The sequence below is a fragment of the Macrobrachium nipponense genome, chromosome 1 (genome assembly GCF_015104395.2).
Source record: "Macrobrachium nipponense isolate FS-2020 chromosome 1, ASM1510439v2, whole genome shotgun sequence".
In the NCBI taxonomy this organism is placed as follows: Eukaryota; Metazoa; Arthropoda; class Malacostraca; order Decapoda; family Palaemonidae; genus Macrobrachium; species Macrobrachium nipponense.
The window spans coordinates 123717056-123732055 of NC_087200.1; the positions used below are offsets into that span (position 1 = coordinate 123717056).

The 15000-nt window shown below is 37.1% G+C and overlaps 1 protein-coding gene across 1 annotated transcript in view; it reads left to right on the top strand.

Annotated features, from left to right (window-relative positions):
* Positions 1-15000, top strand: part of LOC135219592 (atrial natriuretic peptide receptor 2-like) — a gene marked incomplete in the record, with an annotated part of 558458 nt that overhangs the window by 89049 nt on the left and 454409 nt on the right. Inside the window, 1 exon segment of the mRNA XM_064256480.1 lies at positions 14272-14401. Within this exon segment, the coding sequence (XP_064112550.1) occupies positions 14272-14401 (130 nt within the window).

Here is a 15000-nt window from a genome sequence, read left to right on the forward strand (position 1 = left end):
TGTAATGTAAAGGAGGTTTCAATTTTGTTTGTTTCCAGACAAAACTTCTATAGGTGACAGTGAAACATGCACCATTGGACACTCAGAGACTGACGTGTCCTTTGCAATTTAAGGGACTGTTGCTCAAATATTGACTTGGGTTACAAAACTGCATATAACTAACTGAAACTTTTATTGAAAGACAGTATTTCCACCTAGATTCTGCTCCTGACTGCTCAAGGCAGAATCTGCAATAAAATAAAGTATTTCAGTATACATCTGTAAAAATGGCTACTGCTTTAAAACTATTTTAAATAAAGAGCTAAACTAAGTCTCATATAAGAGATTAAGAGTGTGTCAACAATATCTTAAGAAAACAATTTAGTACATTAAAGAATTAATATTCTTTTGATGTGCATTCAAGATTGACTTTCCTCCAAAAAATTTGTTTTCGGTATTAATCAACTGTCCCTTAAGAGTATGTATTTTTGAGCTGAAGTAAGTTGGCGTTTTTTCTGGAGTTTAACATGGCTTTGTTTTTTTAAACATACTCATAGACAGTGCCTTTTTCACAAATAAAGATTTGATCACTAGGACGATGTCTTGATTCCTCTATATCTGTAAGATGACAGGCAAGACTGGTTGACATGCAATATATAAATGTAATCTGGGTGATATATATATATATATCTATATATATATCTATATATATATATATATATATATATTATATATATATTCGTACGAGACAGTTTCTCGTATTTTCATATTGGTAAGCATTAAGCCAAGGGCGGAAGGCTTACTGGTAATACCTTGTCTGGGTACACATTCTCCCCCCCCCCTCTTCTCTCTCTCTCTCTCTCTCAGGACACGGGTAATAGCCCCTCTCTCTCTCTCTCTCTCTCTCTCTCTCTCTCTCTCTCTCTCTCTCTCTCCATTTCATCAGGTCATCAAATCAGAGTCGGAGCTACAAAAATATACGTTTATTCAAAGTAAAGTACTAACTGAATAACTCAGATTCTTACAGGATAATTAATGGAATGAAAACTCACAGTTCCGATAACTTAGATAACCCTCGTGAAATAATAGTCTTAATCAGTAATAGTCAAACACCAATTATCTCTTCTCCAAAAATATTATAGTTCCCTCCACACAGGACACTTAGTCCCCTCCCACTAGGACACTTAGGTCCCCTCCACTAGCTCCACCTGTTAAAAGACAGGAGGGACACACTAATGAGCATACACAATTGTAAAGACAAAGTCAAAAGATTAAACGAAATAGAACATCTTTACAAAATGTAAAAAACAGAGTCAAGCCACAACTTTGGCTAAAGCACAGTAACTCTTACCCATCTCCAGCTAGATTCGTCAAGCACTTAAGAAAGAAACATTGCAGAGCTATCCAGGCTCTTTCTCCCCAAGGCAGCCGTCTCCATTGTTCTGGCTAATACCTGCCATTAAGAATGGACATAGCTCGTACACGTACACATGAATTCACACTCTTCGTCAACGCCCCAGGTAACTGGTTGCAACTAGTTTTCAAAGGCACCTTGGACAAGCTCTCATGGCACTGATATGCTTAGGTAAGGAACTTTAACATCACACCACCCAAAAAAGAGTCATCAGCATTCTTAAGCTGTTGCCCGAACTCTCAGTCTCCAGGGAAGTTAAAAATGATGAATATGTACATTCCCCCTTTTTACATACATACATACATACATACACACACACACATATATATATATATATATATATATATATATATATATATATATATGTATATATATATATATACACTTTATATATAAAGCTGACATATGGACTGTGTATGTATGTGTGTATGTTCGCCATAGGTGGCGAATCTACTGGACCGCATTTAACCAGAGTCGGACCATTTATGTAGATTTCATATTGGATGGCCTTATCCGGGTGGCGTTTTGATCCGGATATCCGGCCATGTTAACTTCTTTATTATTAATCGTACAGAAAAAAGAAAGCGTTATTCTCATAAAACCTTTCACGAGTATACCAAATTTGCTCATACTTTCCTTCTACGATGAATAATAATGGGGATATATTTGGGATGGTTTTTGGCCAAGTGATATTTGGATCCGAATATCCGTCCAGATATCCGGCCATGCTAACTTCTTCAATATTAGTTGTAGGGGAAAGGAAAACATTATTCTGATGGAACCTTTCACGAGGATGCCAAATAATGATGAGATGACGGTTCAAACAATGCCGGAATACGGTTGCCCTCACCGCCCGGTCGCTAGTCGGCCGAGATATAATATGCATGTTTGTAAGTGTTTATATTTAATTTATATATATATATATATATATATATATATATATATATATATATATATATATATATTTATAGTGTGTTAGTGTGTGTGCGGGTATGTACTCTCAAAAATAGAAAAGTAACATTGTCCACTTGTCAGATTTACTGCAAAGGAAGAAACCCTTGGTTTCAATATAAGTTAAGAAAATTGATAAACCTTGTTTGAGAAATTATGTAAAAAATTGTGCTTGTGGGTGTTATATGAGCTTTCGGAAGTAGTAGACAACTGGCATTAGAGCATCCTGCTCTGAGTTCAGGTGAAAAGAATGAAAGCGAATAAATTGAAGAAAATGGTACATAACTCAGGAATCTTGAGAGGTGCTTGTAGAAGGGGACCTAGTTGGGCCAGCTGGATGCTGTGCTTGAAGTATCTGGTTGGTATGGAATAATACTTGTAATGAATTTGCCAGAGTGCTTTCTTAATATGGGTTAGGATAGTTTTCATGGGAAAGTTCTCCGAGCATAGGTTTCACTCTAAATTCAATAGTTAAAAGATGATAGTGCTAGTAAATTTTTTCATAAAGTCAGCAACTCTCAGAGAAACGGCTCTCTCTCTCTCTCTCTCTCTCTCTCTCTCTCTCTCTCTCTCTCTCTCTCTCTCTCTCTCTCCTTTATATCATGTTGATCTTGTTTTGCGAGTTGGAAAATGGAATCTACAGCCAAGTGTTTTTGAAGCTAATTCCTCACTGGAAATTATGATGAGTTTTTCAGGATAAACACATCGAGTGAAGAGGTTTCCGACCGACCCTCTCTGATTTTTTCCCCATTTTAATGACGTCAGTAACTCCGTACTCAAGACGCCATAAAATATGTCGAACAATGAATAATAGTCTTTTTTATGGCTTGTTTTCTTAGACCAGCTCTGGACCCCTTCCTAAGGGAATTGTAATGATTGAATAGTGTTTTTAATTATCCGGTTGGCTGGGATTTTGCGAAAATAACTTCAAAAAGTATAAATATAAAAGGTTGATCAAATTGTTGGCTTTACGATTATTTAGGTTACGTTATTAATAACAATAGTCATATTGATAACATAGTCATGCATAAAAATTATGTAACCTAAGATAAAAAGTTTGGGAAGTCAGTAAGGTCCGACTTTGGCGCCCAGAAACATCGACCCCTTAACGAGTGATATATATATATAATATATATATATTTATATATATATATATATATAGATATATATTGATATGTAGTAGATATATATATAGATATACTCTACATATACATATAAATAATATACGAGACATATATATATATATAGATATCTATATATGTATATAGATTATATATATGCATATATATATATATATATATATAGATTAAATATATATATCTATATATTTGATTATATATATATTATATATATATATATATAATATATATATATATATATGATATATAATATGATTGATATATATATATATATATATATATATATACATATATATATATATATATATATATAGATATATATATAGATATATATATATAGATATATGTAGTGTATTATTAGTGTATGAAGATTACCAAGATCTTTACCAGTCTCTAAGGTTGTGCCGAACATATGCGCCTGAATCTAATTATTTGTGCCGAAATTATGGACACTTCTGTAAAGGTGCGACAATAAGTGGAACAATTGTTATAGTGTTTTTGGATGTGAATTCGTCGAATCCATGCTGCTATAGTTGTGTACATTGATGTGTGTCCAGATGTAACTAATAAGTTCATGCAAAGAGAAATCTCTAGTTGAAGTTAAACTAAGAAGTCTCATGTGTGCCATGTCAATGCTAAAATGCTTGGAATTTCAAGATGACGTTCAAAGTTGTTGTTATTGTTATTATTATAGTCTGTCTCAGTCATCCTATTCGATTGGGTGCTATTTATTGTGGGGTTCCTGGTTGCATCCTGCCTCTTTAGGGGTCCAACTTTTCTCACTATGTGCTGTTTCTAATAGCACGCTCTTCTACATGAGTCCTAGAGCTACTTCGGCCCCTAGTTTTTCCAGGTTCCTTTTCAGGGATCTTGTGATCGTTCCTAGTGTTCCTATGATTATAGGTACAATTTCTTCTGGTGTATTCCACCTCCTTTTTATTTCTATTTTCAGGTCTTGATACTTATCGATTTTTCTCTCTAATTTTCTCTTTCTCTCTTAACTACTCTGGTGTTCCATGGTACTGCGACATCAATGAGTTATGCTGTCTTCTTAGTTTTGTCAATAACCGTCAAGTCTGGTCTATTGGCAAATATCACTCTATCAGTTCTGATATTATTATTAATTATTATTATTATTATTATTATTATTATTATTATTATTATTATTATTATTATTATGTTGTTGTTGTTGTTGTTGTTGTTGTTTGGGAGTGCATGGCCTTGCAAACCAGGATCGTTAAAAAGTACTGATTCAGCAAGGGTGGGTTATCATTGAACTTATTATGCGTTTGATGATTCACTTTTAGGAGTAAGATTAAATATGAGGAGTTTCACAGACTTCGTAAGGGCTTCCTCAAAGTTGTACAGTTACAATCAGGCATTCTATTCGTAGAACTTTGGGAAATATATACAGTAATAATAGAGTAAATAACCAACATTGATCATTTTTCATAGCGTTATTGGAATGAATGAATGATTTATAAAATTTGTGGCCATTGCCACGCGCCGACCAAAGCCAAAGGCCATTCAGCGCATATATATCAACGGGATATATTTACTAATAGAAGATACACTTATATAATTAAATCATATAATTAAATCATATAATTAAATCAAATGATTAAAATCAAATTCAAATTAAAATACTCAATTAAATATCATAAAACAATGGATTTCTTAAGAAATTTAAAAATCTCCTCTGTGGGAGCACCCTCTCCTAAAATATCTGACAAAGGTTTGTTGGTGAAACCAAACCGACGTCTAAGATTAAAATAAAGAGGACAGTCAACAAATATATGCCTCACTGTAATGCCAGCATTACAATTGGAGCATTGAGGAACCTGCCTCTCTGCCCCACTAGTTAAAAGATACCTGTGTGTTAAAAATGTATGCCCTATACGCAGGCGTGTTAAAACTATCTAGATCTTCTATCCATCCCAACAGAAGATGACCAGGGATGAACAGAAGGTCTGATCGATTTCAGCTTTTAAATTGTTATTTAAGTTGGACCAGTGATTCTGCCACTTAGTCCTACAAATGATTTAATAAAAAGTTTAAAATCTTCACAGGGAACCCTCACAGAGTGGGAAGCCCAGGAGGAAGCTGCCTGCTTAGCGGCTATTAGCCAGCTTCATTACCACGAATTCCCACATGCGAGGGAACCCAACAAAAACTTCACACTGATGTGTTTTTCGAGAATGCAGGAGGACCGCAGCCAATCCTGCACCTCTTGAATGAGTTTGATTAGATGGCATCAACTTCTGTAGTGCAGATAGAGAACTCTGGGAATCACAATAAATAATATATGAGTCCCCAGTGCTACCTGTACTAAAAACAAATAAATTAAAACATTAAAAATAGCATAAATCTCAGCATTAAAAATTGAGAAGTTAATAAGGAGGCTTTTTTTAATTGTTCTCTCACCGATGATGACAGAAACATCCAACTCCATTTGCTGATTTTGATCCATCTGTATATACAGCAATCGAGTTACTATGCTCAGAAACATGGGCCAAGAAGCTACTTTTAAGCTGAACACTTGAGCTGATCTTTTTGTTGTCTCTAATTTGGCAAATATCTAAAGGAGGCCTACACCATGGAGGGAATTTAGAAAATGTTGTTTCCATAACCAGTGGAGGAATAAGGCCTACCTCTCTTGCACTGATGTTTAATCTAACTTCAAGGGGCTTAGGTAATGTAGGTTTAGTTGGTGCTCTGTCAACAGGATGTTTTATATACTTAAAATTTGATTAGACTGAGAGGTTAGTGCTCGTCGACAAATATCGGAGACCCTGTTCCTCCCTCGAAGAAGAGAGGAGGAAAACCAGAATCTACATAAAGGCTCTCAACAGGAGACGTTTTAAAAGCACCTGTACAAATACGCAATGCCATATTGTGTACTACATCCAGCTTGCCTAACAAGGTCTTACATGCCGAGCCATAAATCTGAGATCCATAATCAATCTTACTCAAGCTTAGGGCCTGATAAATTCTTAATAAAGTAGTACGGTCAGCTCCAAAATTCAGGTACTAACAACTTTAAGAATATTGCACCGTTTGTTTTTAACATTACTGCAGTCTCATTTTATATGTTCAGCAAAAGTCAATTTTTTGTCAAAAATAATTCCTAAATATTTGACTTCATCTTCATACAACAAAATAGAACTTCTAAAAAATAAAAGGTTGGAATCTCTTCCCTTCTACGTGTTCTACAAAAACGTATAGCTTTAGTTTTCTCAGCAGAAAACTTGAAACTTTACTATTAGACCAGGTAGTAGCAGCATTAATTGCAATCTGAATTTTAGTACAAGCTTCAACTGCAGTAGCTCTACTACACAAAACAACAATATCATCCGCGAATGCTTGACCAGTTACTCCAACAGGGAGATGTTCAAGTAAACCGTTAATGGCAATATTAAAAAAGGTTGGACTAAGCACACTCCCTGTGGAATGCCTTCTTCCTGAAGATACTCTGATGAGAAGGTAGACCCAATTCTAACTTTAAGGTACCGGTCAGACCAGGAAGTCTTTGGCAAAATTAAACATATTGCCACCAATACGCCATTCAACCAGCTGCATTAAAATACCTGCCTCCAGGTAGTATCAAACGCTTTTTTCCAGATCAAAGAACACTGCAATGGTTTGATTTTGGACTGCTAAAGCATTCTGAATCTCACGTGTGAGACATAATAAGGGATCCAAAGTACTACGATTCTTGCGAAAGCCAAATTGCCTCTTCGACAACAGGCTCTTTGTTTCTAATAACCATATCAGACGAAAATTCACCATTCGTTCGTAAATCTTGAAGACACAGCTGGTAAGAGCAATAGGCCTATAACTTTTGGGATGACTAGGGTCCTTTCCGGTTTTAAAAAAGGAACTATAACAGAGTTTTTCCACAACTTGTATGAAGTCCCTGAGCACCAGAATTCATTTAAAACATCGACAAAGAATTTTTTGACTCCAGAGGTAAATGAAGAAATCATGGCATAAATAATATCATCTTCTCCAGGTGATGTTGGAGAGGACAAAGATAAGGCATATTCGAATTCGACAATACTAAATGGAAGGTTATATGCCTCAGAGTTAGAACAAACAGGCGGATTAACTATAGTCATGTTTCTAATATTGCGAAATTCAGGGGAGTAGTGACTGGGGCTTGAAATGCTGGAAAAGTGCCGAGCAAAAGTCTCTGCTACCTCTCTTGCATCCGATATAACTACCAAGTTGATTTTCAAAATCGGTAAAGGAGAAGGGGAAAATTTCCCTCGTAATTTAAGGATTCTATCCCAAACCAGAGAAAGTGGCGAGTTATATTTTAATTCTGATATGTACTTGATGAAGAATTCCCTCCTTGCTTCTTTAAAGATTCGCTTTTGTTTGGCGAGGTTTTTCTTGTATATTATTCTATTAACTAAGACTGGACGCCTTCGATAACGCTTGTAACTAGCTCTTGCAATTTTCCTACTCAAGGCACATTTACTATTCCACCAAGGTACCAGTGGACGACGGGGTTTCCCTGATGTTTTAGGAATTGACATCATTGCCCCTCCAATCATTATACTAGCGAGATATTCGTAGGCAGCCGAGGGCAAGGAAATTCATTGGCCTTACGATTGACTTTGGTAGATTTTTCATACAGCTGCCAAATCTGCCTCCTTTATCTTCCACTTGGGTAAAGATGGGGAGGGTGTATTTTGTACATACTTGAGCTGGATGGGATAGTGGTCGCTCCCATAGAGATTTTCATCCACTGACCACTTATAGTCTAATCGTAATGACGACGAACATATTGTAAGATCAATTGCTGAACTAGAGTTATGGGCTACATCAAACCTTGTAGGAGAACCGTCGTTCATTAAAACTACATCATTGCAATCTATTAATCTTTCAATTATAAGACCACGGTGATCACACCTACCTTCCCCCCACAAAGTATGTTTTGCATTAAAATCCCCCATCAGAATGAAAGGCTGAGGTAGTTGGTCTAAAAACGTGATTGCAAATCTTCAACCTCTAATTGTCTTGGATTGCCAGCTCTGTCCACCAATCGAGTTTCTAGGCCAGGTTCTAGATAGAGAGAGCACAGAGTGACCCATTTATTGATAAAAATCTGTGTTGCACAAGCTTGCAGTATGGAGTCTAATTTGATAACTTTTTGTGTAATAAGACTTGGCCGCAATAATACATGTACCACCATGAGAACGTTCACCTACAGGTGGTGGAGATCTGTGAAAAATAAAGTTCTGTCCACAGTTAGGAGAAACATTACCAAGTTTAGTCTCTTGCAAACCAAAGGGCAGCTAAATTATGCTCCTTGAAAAGGACCCGGACCTGTTCTCTGTTTGAATGGAAACCTCGTATGTTCCACTGACATAGAGCCATTATTTACTATTAGATTTTTTTTTTTTTTTCTTTTACTTTTTGGACTTGGATTGGGCTGGTCTGGAAAGACTTGGTTTTGGTCTTTGTTTCATAGAAGAACTTGGCAGATCCTCAAGAGACCTGCTATTTCCTCTCTTGGGAACCCTACTATTGTGTGGGGATATAGGTGGAGATGATGAAGGAGTGCGGGGTCTCTTATTTCTAAGAGGCACCGTCTCTGGAGCGTGCACCTGAGCCTTATGAGGTGCACTGATCAAGGTGTCATTCTGGGACATACCCAGATCAGGCAGTGAAGCTGCCTGTGAGGCTTCTACATCAGAAGCCGAGAGACCTCCCAGAAGCCCAGAGGAGGCTCATCGGGAGGGGACAAAGGAGCCTTCCTGGATGAAGGCGGAGATGCTGAATGTACTTCGAGCTCAGAAGGGGATAGCTGAAGCTTTGCCTTTGAAGGTTGGCATCCTAGTTTGATCATTTTTATTCGATTTTCCAATATTCACTACATCACTATATTGAGGTCTTGGGAACAAAAGTCTTTTGTTTTTGCCAGGCCAATACTTAGATGTTCAGCATGAGCTTTCTCCTATGGCTGCCACTTCTTTTTTAAATGACTCACATTCCTTATGCCTTGCATTATGATTTCCCTTACAATTTATACATAATATTGGATTAGAACATTCGCCTTCATGCTTTTGTAAAGAGCAGGCAGCACATAAATGGTTTCGAGTACACACCTTTGACGAGTGGCCATATCCAAAACATATGAAGCATGGAGTGGTCTATGCTTAAAAGGTCTCTAACATGAAATCTCTCCTTGTCAACATATACATAATCAGGAACTTCATCATTAGTGAAAGTGAAAATAATCATTCTTGACCTTGGAACCTTGAAAATCTTCCACACTTTATCATCACACATTTCCAGCAATTCCTCGTCAGACAGTTCATATAGGTCTTGACTGAAAACCACTCCCTTAGCATAACTAAACTATAGTGTGGTTTGACCTCTTTTATCATATTAGTATTTTTCAGTTAGAGATCATGTGGCCTTGTCTATAAAAGCTGTTCTTTCCAAATCTAGTAATATCTGAGTTGGTCATTGTTCCTACCAATGTTCTTAAATGTTTCCTGAAGTGAAAAAGATTACAAAAGTCTGATTTTGTTGAAACAATCAGCCACCTGGCAGGTAGAGGTGTCCTCACCTTACATTTCCCATCTGTGAAGTTTCCTGACTGACTCTAGCTGGATAAAAGGATCTACTTCAATATTCTGGGGCATTTTGTGAATTAATACACACTTTAATTTTTCCTTATGTGAACACTTGAAAGCATTCACGGCATTCTTATGAGTAGTAAACTCAATCCAAACCCTCCAATATGCAAAATCTTCAGTTTCACAATACTTAATAAATTTAATTTCACCATATCTTCCAAACATTTCCATAAATGCAACACAATTTAAATCTGAGGAGAGAGAATCAACATAAAGGATTCTCTCACCACTACTAGAACTTTCCATAGCCACATTCAAGGTCTTGCCATGGGTCGTCTTCTGTACAATTGAATTATCTATAGGATTGTCCTTGTCCGTGCCAGAGGTCGAAGAGGAGGGTAGTGTCAAGAGGTCGCATTGTCCGGGGGAGTTTATCATAGGGTCGTTATTCATTAATCCTTCAGCAGAAATTTGAAAAACCTACTGCAAATCAGGCAGAAATCCAGGCCCCCCGCACCAACCCCTCTCTCACCAAAAGACACTCAGCAGAGACTGACTCCCATATGTCCACTCCCTACCCTACCCCGAAGGGATAGCTCTATCATAACATGAGTGGCTCAAGTGTAAAGCAAAACCCGCTTGATAGGACTGAGGGCATAACTAGTATGTAATCATCCCCATTCATGTTACAATAGAGGGCACACCGGAAAGAATGCCGAGAGTCCTACCGTAGAGACTATACCTCCCCGGATTTCCGCAGGCAAGTCCCCCATAGGTAGTTCTGCCCCGAAGGATATATTGCTATGAATCATATCAACATCCTCAGGGTCCAAACATACTCGAGAGGCGGACCAAACCTCTACAGTCTCTGCCATTTGGATCAAGAAAGAGCCAATGCGCAAGAGCCCAGCCCCTGCCCAACCCGTAAGAAGGTTTTAGTGAAGAAGGGGGGGGACAGCTAGGTTGAGCAACTGAGTTAAAGATAGTAGAAGAGAGGAAACAAATTTAAGTAAGAGGAAAATTGAGACTTTTGGATTCGAACTGGGAGGTATTTCTCCCAGTTCCAAAGCCCTCTTGCCCGCTATGCATTTTCAGCAGTCGGCTGAAAATGCATAACTTCGTCAAGGCAGTCTCAAATCAAGAGGGTAGCGTTATTGGACATTGTTACAATGTAATTAAATGAAAAGTGGAAATGTGTTAAATTACGATGGGAACATATGTCCCATTTTTCTGTCTGTCAGAGGGTAAGGTTGTCATCTACTCAACGCCCATTAGTTGGTGTGGGGGTCATTTGCTTTGCTATGATTGGGTGTTTGCTCGCCTCCGTGATGGTCTGGTGATGCAATGGTCAGGTTGGGTGGTGCTACTGCGTCGATACCCCTCAGAGCAGGTTGGAATTGGCGAGGACTCGGTTCTCAGGGGCGCTGTGCCTTTTGGGTTTAGTCAGAATAGAAGTGATGTTGCCTCTAAAAGTGCAGTCGACTTTAAGGAGGGTTATTGTATGTTAATTGGCTGTGAAACCAGCAGTTTCCACAGGTATTGGCGTTGGGCCTAGACTTTTACTAAAAAGAAAGACTGCAAGGCAGCAGCTGTCCTTTTAGTCGCCTACAGTGGTAGTATTCTTACACCCCTACCACAGAGTGGCTGCAGAAAGTTAGCGTATAGCTGTTTTGTTGATATCCCCCTTCATTAAGGCGATAAAATGGAAGCGGTAACAGCTTAAGTGGCAGATAGAGCGATAGTTAAATGATAGTCGAAGGATTCTGTCGTTAGATGTTAGGCCGCCTAACAGGGAAAGGAAAGGCATTAGACGGAGAAACAACAGAGCAACTGCCAGTCAAAGGGATTAACAGTTGCCGGAGTGCTGTTTGCTGGGAGAATCGCCGGAGTCGGCAGCGCCGTACTCTTTTTGTGCCATAGTTAGGAACAGAGAGTAATGCGGTACATCCTAGTGGTCTATCGCAATTACTCCACCGATGGCTTTCATAGATTCGTTCATGAAAAGGCAGAGTTGCATTCAGGAAATTGGGATGTTTCCCTGTCTCGACGTCGACAATCTTGCACTGCAGCATTCAAACCAAGTATGTTGTGGTTCTGAACAGTTGTGTCACTTGAGGTTAGTAGGTTCCCCTTACTTGAATTTATCTAGACTTTTCTTGGTCTCGTGTTTTTACTGCAGATTCCGGATATTATAGGTTCTTGTACCTGTTTTGGTGATGGCCATGAAGCTGGCTGTGGGAGAAACCTGAGAGATTCTAGTGTGCACTATATGTCTCTGTGGAAGTATCCCCATCTTCCTCTATTTCATACTTGTCTTGGAACTGTTCCTCTGAAAGTGGCTCGAATTTTCCTTGACCTTTGTTTTGCGTTTGGTTACACCTCTCGGCGTCGAAAATTTAAGGCAGGATTGTGGAGGTTCTACAGGGAATCCAATTGGTACCAACAAGTTAACTGCATTATTAAATTGTTGCTCTGTCCTTCGGTATAATTATGAACTCTTCGCAGATTTGTCACTAATGAGGGTAGGACACCGCCTACAAACACCAGCCAGGTGCAAATACATGGTTCCAAACGTCTGTCTGTTTGTATGTACTGTCTTTCTAAGATATTTATTATGAATCTCTACCAGTCCTTTGAAGATGGCTTTGCAATAAAGCCGACACCGGTTAGGATTTATAAACGATTTTCATTTTTCTTGTCGAGTGATTATTGTCATATATATATATATATATATATATATATATATAAATATATATATATATATATATATAATATATATTATTTATATATATATATATATATATATATATATATATATAATATATATATATATCATGCATTTTTAGCAGTATAAGACACTATTTAATCAGATTACTCTAACAGTACCGTATGTTCCAGAAGTTGTGTCCTTTATACTTCCTGCTGGACCTTTAATTGCTTTCACGTATTTGGTATAAAGGTACATCAATCCCTTCTTTCCAGCGGTTATATATTCAATGCATTTGATCATCTTTTGTAGTCCATGCAACGTTTATTTTCTTAGCTGTGCATATCCCTTGTATGCGTTTTATTTTTTCCATTTCTGGTTGGCTGCGCGAAGCCTTACAAGATTGCAGTATTCTTCTTCTTGTGTGTGTGTGTTTTTTTCTTCTTTTTTTTTCTTCTTGAAACTGTCACGACGTTTCACAATTGAAGTCGTCTGTAGGTAACCTGGTGTTTATAGATTGCTTTTGCTCCGGTTCATAGTTTTTTTCCAGAAAGTTCTTTAGCAGTTCTCATAACTGTGAGAGAAAAGGAGAGTGTTAAGTATGGTGGTTCATTACAGAACTTGAAAATGAAGGAAGTTTGAATTTTGATTTAGTGTTTAGTCAATCGGACATGATAATCCTCGGTACTTATCTTCGAATAAAAGTTGAATCCTTCTAGGTTTTATAGAAATCAGTTAATTAAACTATTACTTCTACTTTTTCCTTAGAGCAGGAAGTGGGGTGCTATACATAATTATGTCTATGAATATTTTCACAATTTGTTCATCAAAAATGTTAGCGGTAACCAATATAAAATAGTTTAGAGAGCCATTATATAATGGAGATTTCGTTTTCTGCTATCGCTTCCCCAAAATAGAAAATGCTTTTTTAGAGAATTGAAAGGGGGGACTTCGAAAATAATACTTACCCATGCAATCGTCGTCTGTGCTCCAGTTTTGCAAAGATAATGATTCCGAGTTAAAATTATATTTTGTTATTATGTATTATGGTTATAAATATAACAATATCAAATAGTATTAAGTCATTTGACGATATTCAGCAAATTTTTTTCTAAACTATACAATGTAATTTAAGGGAACGACAGGCTAAATTAGGCTGTTACTAAATGGAATGAGTACATAAAACATTAGAAATTAATATTACCTTCATGAAAAAAGGCTAGTACAGTGTGTAAGGTAAAATAGATGTATTGATAAGATCTCTCTCTCTCTCTCTCTCTCTCTCTCTCTCTCTCTCTCTCTCTCTCTCTCTCTCTCTCTCTCTCTCTCTCTCTCTCTCTCTCTTGTGTGTGTGTGTGTGTCTGTCTCATTACTCAGATTTATGCAGACAAATTGTCATCCGAAAGTCAATACAGATTATTACAACAGTTATTCATCAAACGAGCCTTACTGTCCTTTTTATTACTATTATTATTATTCATTCCTCAGGCACTACAAATTAGAGGCCGATTTGGCGTCCATGACTTGGAGGATCTCTTGGGAGGACGTCGAGATGACAGAGGACACCCAGAGAGGCAAATTCGGATCGAAGTTCTCTTTAGGAAAAATCAGTATTAATGTAAGTAAATAGTGAATATTTATTTTTTATGTTTTTATATTGCATGTATGGTTACCTTATGAGCGAAGTCTGGTGTACTGAACTACATTTTTTCTCCCAGTGTAGTTGGTAAAAAAAAATTATAATTATTTTTGTACGGTAATGAACATTTATTAGTGTTGACATCACGGCTGAGAGTAGGTAGTGATACACTTTTTTTTTTTTTTTTATCTTTTGAAATAACATGTAAGGTTCCATTTGAATTTCAGTATAATTTGAAATAATAGTTTGATAATAATTAGTTCATTTCTATTGATTAATGTAGTTTAACAGAAGTTGGTACATCATTACTAGTGGAGAGTTTTTTGATGAAACATCAAAGTGGATTTAGGGGAGATATGTGGGGATGATATTACTGAACCCCGAAATTTAGTTCTCTGCATTTCTTTCAGTAAAAGAAAAGGTAGTTCGGCATAAATTTCTTTGGACTCTGGGTCCTTAACATTTTCTTCAGTTAGTCAAAAAGTCCGTTGAGATTATTTTTCTTGGATACCGTGTCTCGGTGAAGAGAATTCTGTGTTTATATGTCCAAATATGTCTACCTATTGATTTTTGTCACA